This window comes from Catharus ustulatus, chromosome 3 (genome assembly GCF_009819885.2).
Source record: "Catharus ustulatus isolate bCatUst1 chromosome 3, bCatUst1.pri.v2, whole genome shotgun sequence".
NCBI lineage: Eukaryota > Metazoa > Chordata > Aves > Passeriformes > Turdidae > Catharus > Catharus ustulatus.
Genome location: NC_046223.1, coordinates 23,859,958 through 23,879,414, shown reverse-complemented (window position 1 = coordinate 23,879,414; position 19,457 = coordinate 23,859,958). Strand labels below are relative to the sequence as shown.

At 41.2% G+C, this 19,457-nt stretch overlaps 1 protein-coding gene across 1 annotated transcript in view; it reads left to right on the top strand.

Moving 5' to 3' along the window:
* Positions 1-1,650: 1,650 nt before the first annotated feature.
* PPP2R5A (protein phosphatase 2 regulatory subunit B'alpha) overlaps positions 1,651-19,457 on the top strand; it is a 42,814-nt gene continuing 25,007 nt past the window's right edge. The window contains exons 1-2 of the mRNA XM_033054091.2: positions 1,651-2,377; positions 19,154-19,350. Of these exons, the coding sequence (XP_032909982.1) occupies positions 2,227-2,377; positions 19,154-19,350 (348 nt within the window). The 5' untranslated portion in view covers positions 1,651-2,226. The remainder of the gene's footprint in view (positions 2,378-19,153; positions 19,351-19,457) is intronic.

Below are 19,457 nucleotides of genomic sequence, written 5' to 3'. Positions count from 1 at the left end.
AAGTGAGAATTAACCAGGTAATGAATGTGAGGATTTCCTTCGCTGCAATCAATACAGGAGCTGGCAGTTTAAAGGACAAGTGCTCAAAGATTGCTGTGTTGTCTGTAAAATGGATTTTGTAATAAAACAAATTGAAAGTTTACAATACCTACAAGGAAGATGAAAGTATATGACACTGGTACTCTAGTTGTATCCAGAATTTAATCTGAAGTGTTCAGAAAAGGATTCTCTGAGCTCAGAGCTCAGCAGGTAGGGGTTATCAAATATTCCAAGCTGGAAAAGACCCACTGGGATCATTAAGTCCAGCTCATAGGTGAATGGCACATACTCCCTCTTTCTACTAAAGATTATTTCACCAAAAGCAAAAAGGTGAGAAGCGCACAAGTTAGAGACTGTGTTGACAGAGGAAAGGAAAAAGAAAAGAGACAGAAGGAAAAAGAGAGCAGTTTCCACCGAACAGGCTTCCAATGTCTTAGTCTTTTATGTTCACCTAAAGCTAGAATCATTTGGCTTTTGATTTATGGTTTATGTACACAAAGATTGAAGTCCAACTCACGAAAGCATTTTACAAACATTTATTGGTGATCTTACTATATTCAGCTACTGAAACTCGAGTGTGTGCTTAAAATACTACAAATACTTATTTGCTGAATTGGTATCCAAAACTGTTGAGCAAAAAGAAATGTGCTGATGCGCATAAAACTCAGCTCTACGTGAATGGCTACGAGGTAAGGCATCCCACGTGCTAGCAGTTCCCAAGGGGGAGGGGGAATGGTACATGGAAATGGCACAGCGCAAGTCGCGCTTCACTGCACGGAATTCTGTCCTAGATTGGCAGCAGCGCACACACCGCCGTGGTTCTCCTTTCCCAGGACAGGCTGCAGCCCGAGGCACGGAACCCGGGCGGAGCAGCAGGAATATCCCGGGAAGTGCCGCACGTGCCCGGCGCCTCCAGCCCGCAACACCGGCGGCGAGGAAGGAAAAACCCGGACAGGAAAACGCCGCTCCTCAAACAACCGACTCCACGCGGAAAGGGAGGGAAGACATACAGCGCTGAGGCGCTGAGGGTGGGTAACAAAAAACAAAAAAAAAAAAAAGTCGGGAGCGCTGGGGAAGTGGAAGGGAGATGCGCTTGGCAGCGCTGCCGCGACTCCCGGTACAACAGCCCTTCGGCGGTGTCCCGGGAGCAGCACCCGCGGGCGCGCTCCGAGCGCCGGACCCGCCGTGCCGCTTCCCTCCCCGCCGCGGGATTGGCCGGCGCGCGCCCCGCCCACCATCCCGCCCTTTCCCTTCCCTTTCCCCTTCCCCTTCCCCCCGCCGGGAAGCGCCGCCCGCCCCGCCTCTCCCGCTCCCGGTTGGAGGAGCCGCGTGTCAATCATCCGGTCCCCGGCGCGCGGCCCAACTCCCGCGCCCTCCCCGGGCCGCCGCGGGCGGAGCGGGGGGCGTTCCGCGCTCCTCTTCTCCCATTGGCCGCTATGGGCCGTCAATCATCCCGCGCCGCCAACCGCGACCGCTGCCACCGCCCCGGCCCCGCCCCTTCCCCCTCTCTTCGCTCAACTCCGCTCGCTCCGCCAAGTTGCGCGGCCGCTGCCCGGCGGCTCCGGGGTTCTGGCGGTGCCACGCGCGGCGGCCCGGGGCGGAGCGCGACGAGGCGGGATGACGGCGGAGGCGCGGGGAGCGCCCGGCGGCGGCTGAAGGCGGGCAAAGGGCGTGTGGAAGCGAGCGGCTGGAGCCCGGGGGGCGAGTCCGGCCGATGACAGCGGGCTCGACTGAAGGGGACGCGGAGCGAACGAGGCGGGAGCGCGGCAGCGGCGCCGCTGAGCCCGTCCCGCGGCGGGTCGCGCCGCGCCTGCCCTGAGGACAGCGGGACCCCGGGAGGGAAAGTTTGGCGCTCGCCCGCCCCCGCCCCGCCGGGCAAAGTTGTCTTTGGGTTTGTTTGTTTGTTTTCCCTTTCCTCCTCCTCCTCCCCCCTTCCGCTGCTCCGCGCGGGGAGGAAACGGCGAGGGAAGCAGGAACTGAGGAGCGACCCGGGAGCCTCCCCAGCGCCCGGCGGAGCCCGCTCCTCTCCTCGCCGCTGTGGTGTGTGAGATCAGCCAGGACTTCGTTTTTGGTGGTGGCTTTCTTTTTTTTCTTTTTTTTTTTTTTTTAAGCCCCTTTGTTTTTTGCCCGCCCGCTTCTCCCTCCGGTACAATATATGCTCGTGGAGAGCCGCCCCGCCGCCCAGCCATGTCGGCGGCCATCTCTGCCGCGGAGAAGGTGGATGGCTTCACACGGAAATCGGTGCGCAAGGCGCAGAGGCAGAAGCGCTCGCAGGGCTCCTCGCAGTTCCGCAGCCAGGGCAGCCCGGTGGAGCTCTCGCCGCTGCCCCAGCTCAAAGGTACGAGCCTGCCCTCCCTCCCCTCCGGCTGCAGGTGCCGCTGCCCCGGCTTGGCCCCTGCCCGCGCCCTCTGCCCTTTCGCCGTGTCCTCCCCTGCCCCCGGTGCTTGCCCGCTAGGGACCCGCGGACAATTCCTCCTCCTCCTCCGCACGAACCCGCACGGCTCGGCTCCCGCTCGCTTGTCCCGGGCGCTGACTCCGCCAACTCGCCACCCCCCTTTTCTGGCCGGTTCGCGTGGTTTTTAAGATATGATTGAGGAAAATGCAGACGCTAAGTTGAGTTCAGGAGGGCAGGCAATTCGGCGCTAAAAGCTGGGGGCGAGCGGTGGCTCCTCCCACGGGGGATTTTGCGAAGAGGAACTCTGCCCGTGGCACGACATCCCGAGTTACCGGAGAGAGTTGGGTTCGGCTGCTCTCTGCTCTCGGACACGGTGGGAACCACGTTCTGCTGCTCTCCAGGAGCTGCCTGGAGACTTCCCCCTGCGCTGTGCTCTGTGGAAACGCTCTCCAGCGGGTCACTGCTCTGGATGGTGATTGCTGAAACGGGAGACAGACAGTGAAGGTTTTACCCGCTGTGCCCCAGCTAAATGCTGAGAAGGCTCAGTTCATTATGTCACAAACACGAAACCAAGTTCAGTGCAACCCTCTGCCTCTTGGAACCTCAGAATGCATTTCTGTATATTTTTAAAATTACGAGAAGTGCACATTGGGGAGAGAATACAAAACTTGGTATTAAAGCATTTGTCAGGGACTTGAAAAATAAGGGGGTGTGATTACCTTAACGTGACCTAGCATGTTACTTTTGCTTCCATTGGCTTTAAAGTCCTAAGGCTTTCGAAGCTGCATCATATGACGGTGGAAAAAAAAAATCTGATTTGCAGCAAATATCAAAAATACGAATAAGATGTAACAAACTTAAAAATATTCCTAGGTACTAGGTTTGGTTTTTTTTTTCAGTTTGATTTTTTGGCATTTACAAATGTGTCTCTAGTATTTCAAGGCAGTCACTTTTTCCTGCTCTTCGAGTGGCAGATGTACATGAATCATAAATCTGGCTCTTAGCAGAAGTGTTGTTGACTAGAAATAAGCTTAGGCAGGGGAGTAGCAAGGGCAGGGTTGTTTGTTTGGTTTTATCATGTTTGTTGCAGTGGTTTTAGTGTTAGTTTTAACAACAGCAGGGGTGTTCTTGCTGCTTGTTTTGGGCTTTCCTTTCTCTATGAAGTTGTCCTGTCTTGGTCCACTACTTTGATTTGAGGGATTTATAACCTGGATAACTTGTTTGAAATCAAGATTCAGCTTCTCCTGTTCCCATGCTGTTTAGATAATACATTTTCCTCACGGCTGAATTTTAGAAATCACACTTGAGACTTTGTAAAGGCCCTTGGTAAATACTGCACATAGGTGGCAGACTTCAGAAAGTTTGAGTCCTGGTCCAGCAGACAGTTAAACATACGTGTGTTATGCAGGGAGCAATTCCAGCTTAAATCAGCAAAATCTCCAAGTTTACATTCTTTGCTGAGCTTGGACTTTAATAATAAGTTTTTAACTCTGCATTATTAAGTCTTGTAGTTTTGTCAGTGTGGTTTTACAGCTTTTTACTTGTAACACAGAGAAATTTTTCATGGCATCAGCAGCTCAGATGTTTGGAAATGTGAAGCCATAAACCACCAGAGGAATTTCTTCAGTTATGCAGGGTTTTATAGTAGTTTGAATTGCCTTATTGCCTTAAGTTCTTAAAGGAAAATTCCTTCAGTACTTATGATTCAGATGTGGAGTCTTGCCTTGGAGACCTACTTCAGAACAGAAATTGTGGGCAAAATACACTTTTATGAGCTGTAGTGTCCCAAGTAGCCAGTTTGCAGAAAGTCAGGCAGCATTCCTTTTTCTTGTTTTTCTCTCTTAGGTTTGTGATGTTAGATTTGTCCTGAACATTGCTGTGGAGATGGGATGCTTTCTTTTCATCTGTTAAGGCTCCCTCTTTCCGTTTTCCTTTTAAACCTTCCTTGCCCCTGAAACCAAAAAGGTTTAGAAAGAGTTTACTCTCTCTACAAATGGGTTGTTTTATAAAACTATTTGTTCTAATCACATATGTCTTGGGAAGAAAAAGCTTTGCTTTATTCTTAAAAGTTCATGTGGAATTCAGCAATAGTTTTGATGCTGCCAGTGTAGTATCATCTACAGAATCATGAGCCAGAATTCCCAGGGATGGGCTGAAAAAGGAAAGTACAGTCATCATAATGATGCCTACGGGTGCTTAGCATACACTTATGTAATTAGAATATGCTTTTACTTTTACAGACCTGTTCAAATAAATGTTTAACCTGATGTGTTGCAGACCTGTATTGGGAGAAAATGGAATATTTTTAGATGAAAAAGCAGTTTGGTATTATGCTGCTGTAAAATTTTTCATCTTGTTTATAGGTATTTTCTTGTTTATTGCTTTTAAGAGAAAATAAGTAAACAGTATTTAAAAACTCCCCAGTAGGTTTGTCACACTGGCCTAAAACATTTGCATCTATTTTACTGGAGGGAGAGATGTTCCAGAAGAAAACTTGAAATTACCCATCACTTTAGGAAGTACCTTCTTGGGTAGAGAGTGTTGTGGGATTTCTCCTTTTCTGTAGGGGCTGTTTTGTTTGCCACTGAAGTGACCAGCTCAGATGGTGAGACACAATTTGAGTTGTATTGTTTCAAAACTTTTGGGACAGATAATCTTAAAAATACCTATTTCTGCAGTTAATTGTACTGCTGCTATGAATTGCCAAAATTCTGTACTCTGGCTGTGTATTTCTTCTCCTAGCAGTGACACTTCTGTTCTCTTACTAGTGGATAACAGTCCCAAGGTGTACCCCAGTATGAGGAACTCCTCCCTTCAGAGATGTTGTTGAGGGAATGAGATTGAGAGGAGGGGTGGCAAAATTGTGCGTTGTGAGTCACACTCAGTTATCTTTGTGTGTGATGGAATCTATCCTGTTTAGATGAAAGTTCAGCAAAACTTGACTGATGGCAGGATACTCAAAATATTTTAGTAATTTCTTCTTCAGGTAATTTAGATTTCCTAAAGCATTGTTGTTCAGGACAGTGTCTTACTGTATAATTTAACAACTGAATAAGAAATGCTGAAGACACAGTGATTCTATTTAAAAGAAAAAAATGCAGTTTAATCACCGCCCTAATCTTCTTTTAATTTTGTTACCTAAAGTTTGCATAATAAGAGAATTTTGGAGAATCTTCAGCCAAGATAATGTGCTGGAACACAGCAGGATTTTGTCATTTCATGGACAATTTTGAGAGTGTTGCTCTTAAAGAAATCTGACAAAGGGAGTGTTATTTTTGTTGTCTTAAGAAGTGATAATTTTATCCCAATAGGAAATTGTTGTAAGAGATTGCAATAGAACATGGCAGTTACCTTCATTCTTGAAAAAGAGATGCAACTTGACCTTGGAACCTGATCTGACTCTCAGTAGATGTGTGCATGCCTGTCTGTCACGTTTGGTTGAAGCAGCCTGTAGAAATACAGGTGGAAAGTGGTGAATAGAAAACACAACTTGTTGCTTTTATTGAGTACAGTTAATATGACCAGTCAGGCTGTAAAGCAAATGGATTTTTCTTTTCTCTGTACCAAACATGTCAACTGCTGCTGGAAAGAATAAACATTTCCTGATGCCTCCTACCCTCACAAGAGAAGAATTGGAACATGATCCAGAAATCTTTCAACGATGGACTTGTAATAATTTAGGGGGATCTCTGTGGGTCTGAGAGTTACAGAGGTGGAGTGTGCTGGAATGAGAAGACATTTTTAAGAGGACTTCCTAGTGTGTAGTGTCAGCATTCAAATACAGGGTGTAAAATTAGTTGTTAACTTTGGTTGTTCTCTTTACTTAAACCTCTTTGAGAGAGAGCTTGGGTTTGGCTGAAAATCAGCTGCAGTGTTCAAGCTAAGCTTTTGTGGAGGTGTTGCAGGGAGGCCTAGTAACCTTGCTGACAGGTGAAATTTTGATGTTAAGTCTGAGGATAAGTTCAAGCCTCACACTTTGACTGGTTTTGAGTCCCATAGTGTGTGCTTCAGAGCGACATAAAAAGTGGAGTTGAAAACAGCGGAGAGGAATTTTCTTGTTGTATTAAGTTGCCTTTGCTCCCCAAGGGAAAATGTGCTTCGAAGTTTTAGAATGGTTTACTTTTATTACAGCCTTAATAAATATTTATAAGTGAAAGGACAGTTTTCCCTCTCAGATTTGCACTTGTTTTTTTTGTATGCCTCATGATTCATTATTTCCTCTTCTGTAGTCCTCCATCCTCCGCCTTTTGTATTCAACATCCCTTGCAACTGTGATCATCTTGAATGAGTTTTTCCTTAAAAGTGAGAATCTTTAATTCAGAGGAAGAATGAGGATGTTCTGTGAGGAATTTACCTCTTACTATAATCTCAGCAGGGTGCACTATGAAGTAGTCAAAACTTCCTTTTTAGTGAAGTTACAACCTTGAGAAATAAACAACCTGTAACAGATGAAGAAGCTGTAGTAGTTCCATGAAAAACGAGCTGTTTGAATTTTTTTCTATATTAAGGAACCCCGCTCCTAGTTTATGGAGCGGAACATTTTAGTCTTTAATTCTTAACAAATTGACCTTTTTTTATCCGTAGACTTGAATTTTTGGTCTTGGAATATACTCCCATCAAAAGCAACTCCTAAATATAGAGCCTATTGACGGTCTTCACATGAACTTTTCTATTTCAATCTTTCACATCTTCCGAGTGCCAGCTTAGTATCAGATTGCTTTTTCCATATTCATTGCTTTCTGGTTTAGTCAGATAGTAGTTTTGCAGGTGCTGAACTTAATGTTAGTTGCTGTAGGAAATAAAAATGGAATTAGTTATTGCTGCAGGCTATCTGATCAAAAGATGATTTCTTAAATCTATAGATTTGGGTTTTTTTGAACATTTATCTTAAAATCATTCAGTGCTTTTGAAAAGGTGTCATACCAACAGTTCTTGACAGATTAATATTCTTTTTAAGCACAGAGGGGATATGTGTGATGATTAAAAAAAAGATACTTCCACTGAGAAGGCTGTAAAACTTAGCTTCTATACCCTTGTTGTTCTGACTGCTGTTTTAATGTAGCAGGTTAAAATTATGGCTTTTAGCAGCATGTGGATTTGGAGGGTTGGAGCTGCAGCCCAATTAGATGAACAGGTAGTTAATAACAGCTGTTTTAGAAGACTCCCTTGGCAAAATGCTCTGCTAGAAACTAGATGGTGACAGCTTCTTTTTAAAGTCTGAATCATTGATTCCATTAGAAAATTACTGAACTAGTTTCTCTCAAGTTTTGCTGAATTTGTGGCTAGTGAATAATGTTGTTTGTAAGATGCCTATTTCACAGTATGTTTCTGACTTGAAAGCAGAGTTCATCATAGTTTAGGTTGCCTTCAGTTTTCCTTCACAAGACCTTGTTCTCAGTTGCTTACAACATTGCTGAACTGTTTGGGCTGAAGTTTTCCATGCCAAGTATGGACAGTTTTATTTGCAACTGTTCCTTAGGCTAATTTTCTTAGTTTCAGCAAAACTACTTTGAACACTAGAGGAAAGATAATTTGTATAGTGTCAATATTAAAAGAAAAACACAAACCATGAATTTTGTTGAGGTTTAATAAAGCTTGATGTACTTTGGATCTTAGCACATGGTTCTTCATGCAAATGAATCTCATGTAGTCCAAATTCTTGTTTGCCCAACTGCAGGAGGACTGATGAGTTGGTGTTTACCAAGCTGATGTGTAGAGCTCCTTCAGGATCTGCTGTGCTCTGGGATGCTGCTCTGTGTATAATTTTCTTTGGGCTTCTTGTCTGCAATACTTCTAGGAGAGCAGCCAAGTGTAGGCAAAATCTGTCATTTTCTACAAGAGCCCAGGTGGAGGCATGGTATGGAACTGCTGAGATGATGGAAGAGCTTAAGAGGGAGGAGAGGGCAGAGGCCAGCTCCTCTCCAGGGCCTGCAGGGAGCTCAGTGTTTGGAGTCTCAACGCTCCTGTTGGCTGTGAAACTTTCTGGAAATGTTTCTTACCATATTCTCTTCAAATTTCTTTGTAACTTTTCATTGCAGCCGTGGATTTTGAATGTCCCATGATCTTCCTGAAACTTCCCAGGCTTAGAGGTTTTGTTCTGTACATGAGGAGTTGATTGCAGATTAGCTGCTTCATCAAATGGGAGTTTTTTTTCTTGAGAATTTAAAATAGAGGAGAGCATAACTACATCTGTGGGTGGGAATTGAAGCTGGGGAAGGCTGGTGAAGTATCAGTGCAGGATACTAGGCTTCAGTATTTTAAGGGTATGGAGGCTATGGGAACAAATAGTCTGATAAGAATTCAGCTGACCTATATCCTGCTAAAATAGTAGCATGCACTGCTGCCATGGATATGGTGGAAAAAAAGGCTTTAGATTAAAAAGTAAAGTGATGTTGTTGCATTGCCTGTTATTATTGGGAAAAGATTTGTCTCATTCTCATCTTAAGTTTTTTTTCCTTGCCATTGTTTCTCTTGATCTTCTCAAGAAAAGCTTTGGTGAAATTGATGGGTTTTGTCAGCTTTGTTCATGTGGTAGGATTCAGAAAGAAACACAAATTTTGCTGGAGATTTGGGAGGTTGAGGTGAGAGTAACAGCAAAATCATATTTGTGCATGTCTATTCAAGAACAATGCTGAATAGAACATGAAGATGTTCTGTTTCTAGTAAATAATTTTTTAGAACACTAAGAATTTAAAAGACGATTAAGTTACTCCTTACAATAAAAGTTTTCTACATGTTATACAAGTTTCAAATGACTGATCAGAAGTTTGTATCTGAGACCATCTCACGCTTGGAGAATTGGCAAACTGTGTGTAATAGATGATGGAAGTGGCACAGTGGCACAGTAGATTTTCCCAGAGCTGAAAGAGGAGGTGGGTTGAGCAAGTTTACAGACTTACTTTACATGGGGCAGGAAGGCTGATCTGAAAACAATCAGGAATTTAAAGTCACAGCAGTGTGTCTGAATATGAAGGGGGAAACAGCTTCATTTCTGCTATAGTTGTATTAAAGGATTAGCAGAGTGCACCACTGCATAAGCAAGTGAGCTTTTAGAGGTGGTTTAATAGGTCTGTTTCTGTAGATGCCTGGTCCTTCAAAATACAGAGGCACGGCTTTTATTAATTTCATCCCAAGTAAAATTATGTGGGAGAGTATAGAGGGGGAAAAAGTGCTTTTTAAAATAAGGTTCTGATTTAGTGTAATTGTGTAAAACTTTTGAGAAGTGTACTGTGTTTTCCATTGCAAATTCTATGCTTGAAATATGACATACATGTAAGAGTGAAGTCTTGTTTTAGGCAGCAAAATTTTGGTTCCCCATGTATGCAAAAGCAACAAATAGTGAGAACTGAGCTTAGGTCTTGAATTTTATATGGGAAACAAACTTGTGCATTTCAGCATAGTTGGATTCTGTAGGAAAACAGTTATTGTTTTGAGAAGAAAAATTAGGATGTGAGTATCAGCACCCTCTTGAGAGACATGGGCTTGGTCCCGCAGTAAAGTCAGGAAAGACAAGATTTGGTAATTTATATTTATTCATTTTCCCTTGAAAGTAGGAAGCAGGATCAAAATAAACCAACTACACCAAAATGATGTAAATTGAGTTTTAAAATAGCCAAAAGATTTTGCCAAGTGGGAGAGGACTTCAAGTGCAGGTTCCCTCATTACTGAACACTTTGTGTTTAGAGTTTCTTGGTATTTCTACCAAGTGTAACTGTTAGAGTATACTTAAAATTGATGAAAAAATGATCTCAGCCTTCTACTTATGAGGTTAAATGTCTACTTCACTTAAATTAAGCAAAGAGATCCCACAAAATGTTTGGTATTTGTCCGCTCAGGTCAAGTTCAGGTTCGTTGGAGTTGGGTCAGGGAGTGCAGCACAACCAGGATTTCACCGTGTTCCTGCCTAATTTAATCATAGTTCTTGCTGCTGCAACATAATTATAAAGTATCTCCTTACATTATTGATCCTAGAAGACTTTGAAAAGTAAGAAACACTTGTTTCGCCAACTTGTAAGCCATGTATTTATCCAAGGAGTTGATCGAGTGCTTGTAACTTCCACACAGATTTACACAGGAATTCAAAGGAAGAGGTGGGTTTTCCTTCTCTTCTGAAAAGTTGGATTGACTGTTTCCTCTGACACACATTTCCTATTAAATTACTCCTCTATGCATCTCCTTCATGTTTAAAAGCTAAGTACTAAATTAACTGCAAAATGAGTTTCTGTACTTCTGTTAAATTGTATTGAACAGCTACCCTTGGTTTCAATAAAGGGTATTTTTATATTTCATTTAGCACTAGTGTTGCCATGTAAAAATTACACGAGTGTTTGTTCAGTTTCTGAAAAATAAACAAACTTGATTTGTATTGACTTGCATGTTCTAGTGTGATGTCAAGCTGGAGTAACTTCATCTTACTCAAAATTAATTTTATGCTTGGATATGGTGAGGAAATGATGGGGGAGAATACAAGTTAATAGATTTTTAATCTGTTAATAATATGCCACACAGATCCACTTATGGCATACTTCATAATTACTACTCATTAATTATAAACTACAGTAATGTCAGACAGGAGTTTTGCAGTTGACTTAATGTAAAAGGAACTTAAATTGTAAATAGATTTGCTGTCCCTTCAGACTTACAAGGTGCAGATCAATTGGTTTCATTCAAGCAAAGTGTTCAGGTCCCTATGAATTGAAAATGTTAGTAATGCTGTAGTGGATAATGGGTATTAAGCTGAAATTTTTACTGAGCCTGTGTGGCACACAACTTTATCACCTTCTTTTCAGCTGTCTATGTGCACTGGTAAAATTTGTGCAGAGCACTACAGCTGTTGGGGGGCAAAAGAGGGAGCAGAGCTGCTGAGATTATCCTTTTAATTCTTAGCAGGGTAGATGTGAAATACTTGCTTGAGTCCACCTTGTCACACCCTCAAGGGCTTTATTGCATCTTCAAAATTATGTGTGAAAATCCAGTATTTTGTTGAACCATTGCACATTGATAAATAGTCTCTTTTAAGGGCAAGTGCTTCCATTTTGGGAAAAGCGTGAATAATGCCATGTTTTGGGAACATGGAGCATCATATCAATGTCCCTTCTGATCTTTTTGATTTGACACTCTCAGAAGCTTGGTCTGTAGGTCCTTCCATTTCTGTCTCTTGGGTTTTGCTGGTGGGTAATTTTCCTGGCACAAGAGTGAATTACCTGGAGTGACAAGTTGCTTGTGAAGCGTCTCTGGGTACTTTCACCTTGTGGCTCATTCAGTGTAACCTGACTTAGATTTTAAAGAAGGAGCCTGTTTACATCCACAGGGCTTTACCTTGATCTTTATTTGCCTTCTTGTTAGGAGGACTTCTTGAGAGCATCTATGTTTTACTGTAACAAAAACCTTTGTTGCATTTCTGTATTTAAAAAGCCATTTAGGAGCTGCCTTTTCTGTTTGGGAAAGCAGTTTCAATTCTTTATATCAATTTCTATAATTTTAAGTTAAAGGTACTATCTACTCCATATTCACATCTTCTGAGAAACAATGGCCCATTCAAGAAATTAATTACTGTCCCCTTTTCCTGACTGAATGACCTGGCTATGCATATGAATTCCACGATAGGATTCATCACCCTTAAATTTAGAAGTCTCTTCCTTGAAGAAGCACATTCCTCTTTTACATGAATTATTTTTAGAAACTCTGGGTATAGTCAAAAAAGGCTTACCCTGCCATATGAGCAGTCACTGAAACTGCTTTTTGGGTTTTAAATGAAGACAGCAAACACAGTAGCAGTGAGTGCCAAAACCATAAATGAATGCAGTGGAGAGGATATGGTTGACTTATAGGTGGGAGCAAGCTTGTTTTGAAGTATGAGAGCAGTGGGGGGTTAATTGTACTTTTGAAAATATAACACTTAATCTGTGTAAGAAGTGAAACTTCTTTGCCTTTTCTAATAAATACAGTATCACTCTGAACAAAACTTCATATGGTTAGCCATGTGCCAAATTCTTCAACTTCTCAGTATTTTGAAAAGCAACAATGATTCAACTGTGTCAGTCCATTGGACTATTTTTTCCTCCTGCTTTTCCTTGTTGTTGCATGGAACTGAATTTCAGCTAACTTCTGAATTGCTGGTATGCTCTTGAGGTAACCTCTGTATTGTTAAACTTGTACATTTTGTTAAGGTGACTTCAGGGTGTATTTTGTTCCTGTTCCAGTGATTGGTATGCTTGGTGAGTTTTTATTTGTTTAAAGAATCAATGGTGCTTTAATTCTTCTTTTTTTTTTTCAGAAAGTGTGGTACAAATAAGGTGAATTCTGGCCAGCCCAGTTACTAGAGTCTAACTTTAAAGACCAAGAGGATAATTTGTGTTACTTTTTGCATCTTACCTGCTTGTTGTCTTCTGTAATTAACCAGTAAGAAATAGGGCTATTAATACAAAAGCATTCCAGCAGCATACTTTCTTACTCTCTGAAGTGTCTCGGCTGACTCAAATCTTAATTAAAATCGAGGGATTTAACATGGTAGACTCTTAACTATGTGAGGTTATGAGAAAGATGGTAGAAACAATGTAGATAAGACACTTGCAGTTCATTATCATTGCAAGAAGCCATGTCACAGAATTTGTGACAGATGTTAGATCAGCATGGGCTTTTCAGATTTTCTGGACTGATTTGTTGAGGTCAACTGCTGGCCACGTGGAGCAGCTGATGAGACTCTGAACAAACAGTATCTTACTGGGTGGGAGACAGTTTTCCAGGAGTACTTTTTACTACATGACTTAAAAATTATTTGTAGTCTAGACTTGTAACTAACTCTAAACCACAGTGCTGTATGTGAATAAAAAGAATTGTTGATTATTATTCTCACCTAGTTTTACTTTGAATATATGGTTTGGTTTTTTTTTTTTTCCTTTTCCTTCCCTGGCATGTGTCACAGAATTAAACTTAAATTCAGAATATTCCAATGAGCAAGACTTCTGATCTTCTTGCTATTTCAAAAGAAACTGGAGGTTTACCATGTGGAGGGTGACATAGTGTGCAAGTCTTGCCTGATGACAATCTGCAGAATAGTTTGCTTAAAAATGGATGTACAGGAGAAGCTCAGCTTGTTATCTTGATTGCCCCTTTGCAGTCCTGAAATGAAGAGGTTGAATGTTAGAGTGAGCACATGGGTCCTAGACAGGATTGACCAACTTGGCAATTCTGTGCCAAGTCCTTTTTTAGTTTGTTTTGTGTGGGGCTTTTGTTTTGGTTTGTTTTTTGTTTATCTGCCATAGGTAGTATATATTTCCTTTCAGTAATGACTGAAAATGTATTTTTACTTCATTGTCTTCCAAATCTCTAGTGAACAAACTTACTGTTGAATAAGGAGCTGGTTAACTTTTAAGATACCTAATGTTGTTCTGACTCCCTTATCTGTCCTGCAAAGTCAGAGTTCTCTTTACTGACAACATGCAGAAAAATTCACTCAGCTCCTTCCAGAGTTCTAGCAACAGATGTAGATTTTGGGGTAACAGGTGATTTGGAAATACATTCTTCTGACTCTTGATTGGAGGGAGCAGAGGGAAAACCTACAACCCTGGTCTGCCAATAGTGCTTTTTCCTTGGGGTGACTAACATTTTTTCATGAGGAAAACCTGAAAATGTTGATGAAAAGTTTCTTGGATGCCTGCAGTGCTGCACAGAACTGTCTGAGCAGCCCCATCAGTTTCTGTGGGGTGGCTGAGCTGCCAAAAGCTGGAATTGTGGGAACTTCTCTTATGGGTGTATGGAGTTACTGGGGAATGTTATGTACTACCAGGGCAGCCAGGTGTACAGGGGCTACATTTTTTTATTTATAAAGGATCTTAAAGTGATTCAAAACAAAATAAAACCACAAAAATAACCAAACCCCACAACAAACACAAAATCCAAAATGTATTATTCTCAAAAGTGTCTAACCTAACTGAAAAATCTTATGTACATGTTGTCATACCTCAGTACTTGGATGATATGGTTCCAGAAGAGATGGTGAGCTAACTTAGCAGCTCACTGCAGAGAGCTTCTGCTCCCATCTCTAATCCTGTGCCAGAGCTGATGCACATCAGGCCCCTCCAGAAGCCATTTGCACCTCACTAATATGACCATGTTATTGAGTTAAAGCAGCTTAGGAAGAGCCTGACAAGCTCCAGAGCCAGTGCTGATGGATGGACGGGACTGGAACAGAGAAGGGGAAGGGAGGAGTAAATGGGAAATGGGGCAGCAGGGAGAGAGACCTCTCTCAATCTCTGTCAGCCAACGCCTTTGCTGCCTGTCCAGCTGCAGATGGAATCTTCTGAGAACCTGGGAACACTCTGTGCCCTGTTGTAACATCAACTGCACCAAAACTAATAACAGTTTTTTGCCATGTCTGTAATGTCAGCACTGACACTCAGATGCATGGAGAGATCACAGCAATCACATACACAAGAGCTCTCTGGGACACAGCTAAATATTAAATTTAGGTTAAATGGGGCTCCCTGTGCTTGGTTTATGTAAGTTGGGCAGAGTTTATCACACTACCTTCTTTTCAGACTAATGATGTTCCTGAAAGGAGCAGGCTGTACAAAAATATTGATTCCTTTAAATTAAAAGCCCCCAAACCAAAGCCAGTGTGTCTCACAGTCCACCTCCTGTTCTCTCCATGTCAGTGTTAAGGCTTCATCCTGCTCCAGCAGATCCCTCCACCACTGAGTACAGCTGAATACGGTGCAGTAAATGAAACCAGACAGCAGAGACTAAATCCTAAACTTCCACTGGGAATGCAGCATAATTATGACATGATCCTTTTCATGTATTCAGTTTGTCAAGGAATTATGTAGAAGTGTAGAGCTGTCACCAAGTTCTAAGGAGATATATATGGTTCTTCATTCTATAATATCATTGTCTTCTAAGCTTGAAGGGGCTGTGTATGGACTGCCTTCAGAGGGTTTGTTTCTCTGGCCTCTGCATCTTCCTGTGGTAGCTCTTTCAGGAAAAAGTAGAAATATTTAATTAGTGAGACTTAAAAAAAAAAAATGTTTGCGAATATTTGAGAGGGTTTGTTTTTTATTGGCAGGGAACCTATGAATTTTGAACTTGAACTTTGTCTAGTTGAGAGTGTTTTTGTGGATTTAGAGTCTGGTTTTTGCTGATGAATCGAGGATTATATTGGGTTCTCTGGCTTTGTACTTGAAGGTCTTGGGTAAACAATTGTGTTGAGAAGGGAGAATTATCTTTCTTTTCCTTCCAGGAGAAAGGCCTGTAAACATGACAGAGATACATATATTGTAGGAAGACATTGTTGTAGTGTGTTTTTGTCTCCAGTTATGTACCAGTGGGGTAGCTCTTATGAATTCTTTTTCTTTCCATATTTTGCTTGGGCCTTCCCTAGAAAGATTAGCCTCTTAATATTCCATGCTTAGATTTGCATTGATGACCTTTTAAATCTGAAAGCATTCAATTTAGAGACAAATCTGTACAATCGTGCCGTTTCAACATTTTAAAACTTCTGCTCAGGAAAAACTTCAATTGTTTGCTACTTTTTGTCCTTTGTTATCCTGCCCATTATCTGTAATGCAGGGGGGAGTTGTAAACAGTAGAAATTGTCTGTGGAGAATTTAAGTATTATGAAGTTCAACAATCCAATTAAGTATTTTAATCAGGTACAAGCTCTCTCCTATCTATCATGGAAATGACCAGAGGCAAGTCATGATTAAAGTATCATGGATCATAATTTGCAATAATTCTTTTGGTGCTGGATGTGAAATTTTTGTCTTCAGGATTTCCCATCATCGTGCTTGATTCAGGGTTGTTTCGTTGAGGCATCTACTGTCTACTTTGAACTTAATTTGTCTTCTGTGGTCTTTATGGTATTTAGGGTTTTTGAAGAATAGCAATTATCTTGAACTCCATGTGTATGATGTAAATCTTCATGGAATATTAGATTGAAGCTGGTTTGAAAATCATGCCATGGGCTGGTCAACTACTAAAGCTGAAAGCTCTAGTGTTTATGCAATTATGGTGGCACAGTTTATTTTATTCCTAGAACTAGAATAAACTATTGTGATATGATTTTGTTGTGGTATAAAGTTGTCTAGCTTTCACCCTGCTGGGATAGTTAAAAGCAAGGCTTTGAAAAGTTAAGAACCCTATCTGACAAACAAATTTTCCTCAATCACTTGGTGGTTCCCATGGTACCTTTCATAACATTCCTGGGACAAATGTGCAATGTGTCAAGCAGGGATTGAGCACTTGGAGACAGATTGTGCTGGTAGAATAGAGATGGCTTTCTTGTTTCCTTATTTTTGCCAGGGTTGTACATAATTTTCATCTCTTGCAGCTGACAGACTAATAAGTTGATAAAATAATTGTGTTTCCCCTTGTAAGTACAAAGGAAGGATGTATGCTTAGAAGATACTTCCTTTGGTTTTACTTTAAATGTCTTAATAGTAACAAAACAGATTAATGGGCAGTTTTTCATTTGAGCAAACGTCCAGTTGAGAGAGATCAGGTTGCTCATGAAATGGACTGCTGATGCATGGCAGGGGAGAGATTCTCTTTTACTCTGGTGTCCAGCTAGAAGTGGCTAATGCGGGAATTTATTTGGTATTCTAGGGAAGGTAATAAATGTTTTAGTTATTCTGTATGAATTCCAGTTACTGGCTTTTAATCTGAGGTCCAGTCTGTTTGAACCATGGTTAGAAGTATTCAGGTGGTTTTTGAAACATTTTAGTGAATTTTGCTTAGTGATACTTCACTTTTAATTTTTTTTTTTTTTTATCATCAGCTAACTGTACTGTATTAGCTGTGCCTCACTTGTGGACCTTTGTAACTGGGAGTATAGTTTGTAGTGAGGGAAAATAAAGCTAGTTTTGGTTCCTGTGTTAGTCTGGCTATCAGCTTGGGGCTAGCAACAAAAAAAGCTGCCCTCCCTGTGTCGGTTCCTTAAATTAGGCTTTTTTGGATTTTATCCTCAGCATGTCACTGTTATTGCTTTGTTGCTATGATACAATACTTACTCATGCAATCCGCTGTAGAATATTAGAAGATCTGAGCTGAAATGTTACATAACTTACAAATGTTTTTACAGCTGATGTTCATTACTTTGCAGAGTGTAACAATTCGTGTCTTTGTAGTTATCTGAGTGAAACAAGCGTCTTGCAAGGTTTTCTGTTCAAAAGGAGAACGGTTCAAATGGCAGAATTGACATTCAGAAGCGTGAATCGTTCTTCATGAGGGGGTAGTGATTGCTGGCTCAAAGCTCCCTGAAGTTGTTGTGCTCAGCTAATAGGATCATAGCTGTCAGGTGGGCAAAGGGAACACAATGCAGTGTTCTGGTGCCTGGATGCCAGGGCACAGCCAGCACTGGGTTACAGTGGGGGTGTGTCAGTCCATTTCAGCAATTGCTTTTTGCTTATGGAAACCAAAGAGTTCTGGCAGATAACTACCGAGTATGAAACCTGCTGTTGTTGTTCCAGCCACTAAGTGAAACTTGAGAAACAGGCATTATCAGAGTGAGCTGTTAAAGGTATAAACTTAATGAAGTTTGGTTTAGAATAATTCTGGAACATCAAAGAGAAGCGTGAGATTTTTCATGATTTGTTCAGGTTTTAAAGTAAGACTTAAGATTTTCAGTATTCACTTGTATCAGTACTGGAGTGAATGAATGGTGCTAAGGGATGCAGTCAGGCTGGAGACTAGTCTTGAAAATTCATCAGGGGAGAGCATTCTTTATTTGGAGATAAAATTGGGAATACTGTTTTTTCACCAGAGTGAGTGAAATGCCAGCTGGCTGATAGATGAGGTGATGCTGTATTGGTGCAGTGGCTTTGAACCCCTATCAGCAGTGGAAAACAAGAGCAAAAGACACATTAAACCAAGTTTTCAGTTAAAACCACGACTTTTTTATGGTTGTTATGATCATGCAGCTTTGGAACAGTTACAACATATTAAGGATGTATTAAATTTTTGAAGAGTGTAGTGCTTGATAATCCATCTCTTTTAGAGTAAATGTGAAACACTAATGGAGGAATTCTGTTTATCAGATTATAGAGGTACTGAATGCTAAAATGAAAATGCTAAGTCACAGCCAAACACATTGTCTTTATAGGCCAAAAAATCTGGAAAAACCCTTATATGACTAAGATTGCCATAAATTATTTAGACCAAAGCATTAAAATTCAGGATTAATCCTTTCGAAATATTGGAATTCTTTCTTCAGAGGAACGTTGATCACATGATGTCAAAAGTATGTGAAGCATTTTGCATTGGGGTAAAAAGACAAGGTTCCTTCAAAGCAGATTTTACAGCTTTTAAGCGGGTTACATAATAAAGGATTAGGCAACAGAATGAGACAAATCGGATGAATGAAAGGTTAGTTTGATGCACTGCTTCTGGATATGACTTTTGGTGATGGAGAGCTGGGACTTGTTAATGTCTAGGTATTTCAAATAAAGTTAATTCAGTTAAATATATTTACTGCCGTGTCTTTGTCCATTATTTCTTCCATGTACCAAAAGCTGGGGATGGTGGGTGTTCCATTCTAACATACAGATATTTTCAGTTTTGACAAAATTGCTCAACAATTTGCTATTTGCTGACTATGAAGCACAACTTCTCCCCATTAAAAAAGCAAGTCATAGCTATGCAAATTCTTGTCAACAAAATACATTTAGAAATCCTATGTTTACTTCTACTTAAGTGTTTGGGGTTTTTTTGGTTTTTTTTTCATAGATGCCACCTTCAATGAACAGCAAGATCTTTTTTGTCAGAAGTTGCAACAGTGTTGTGTGCTCTTTGACTTCATGGACTCTGTGTCAGACCTGAAAAGCAAAGAAATCAAGAGAGCAACACTGAATGAACTGGTTGAATATGTTTCAACAAATCGTGGAGTGATTGTTGAATCAGCATATGCTGACATAGTGAAAATGGTAAGTGGAATGCTCTTGTTACAGTTTGAATTTTAATAAAATATCTTAATCAGTTTATGACCTCTAATGGCATTTTACTCAGAATTGTGGTTGGTTATTCTGCTTAT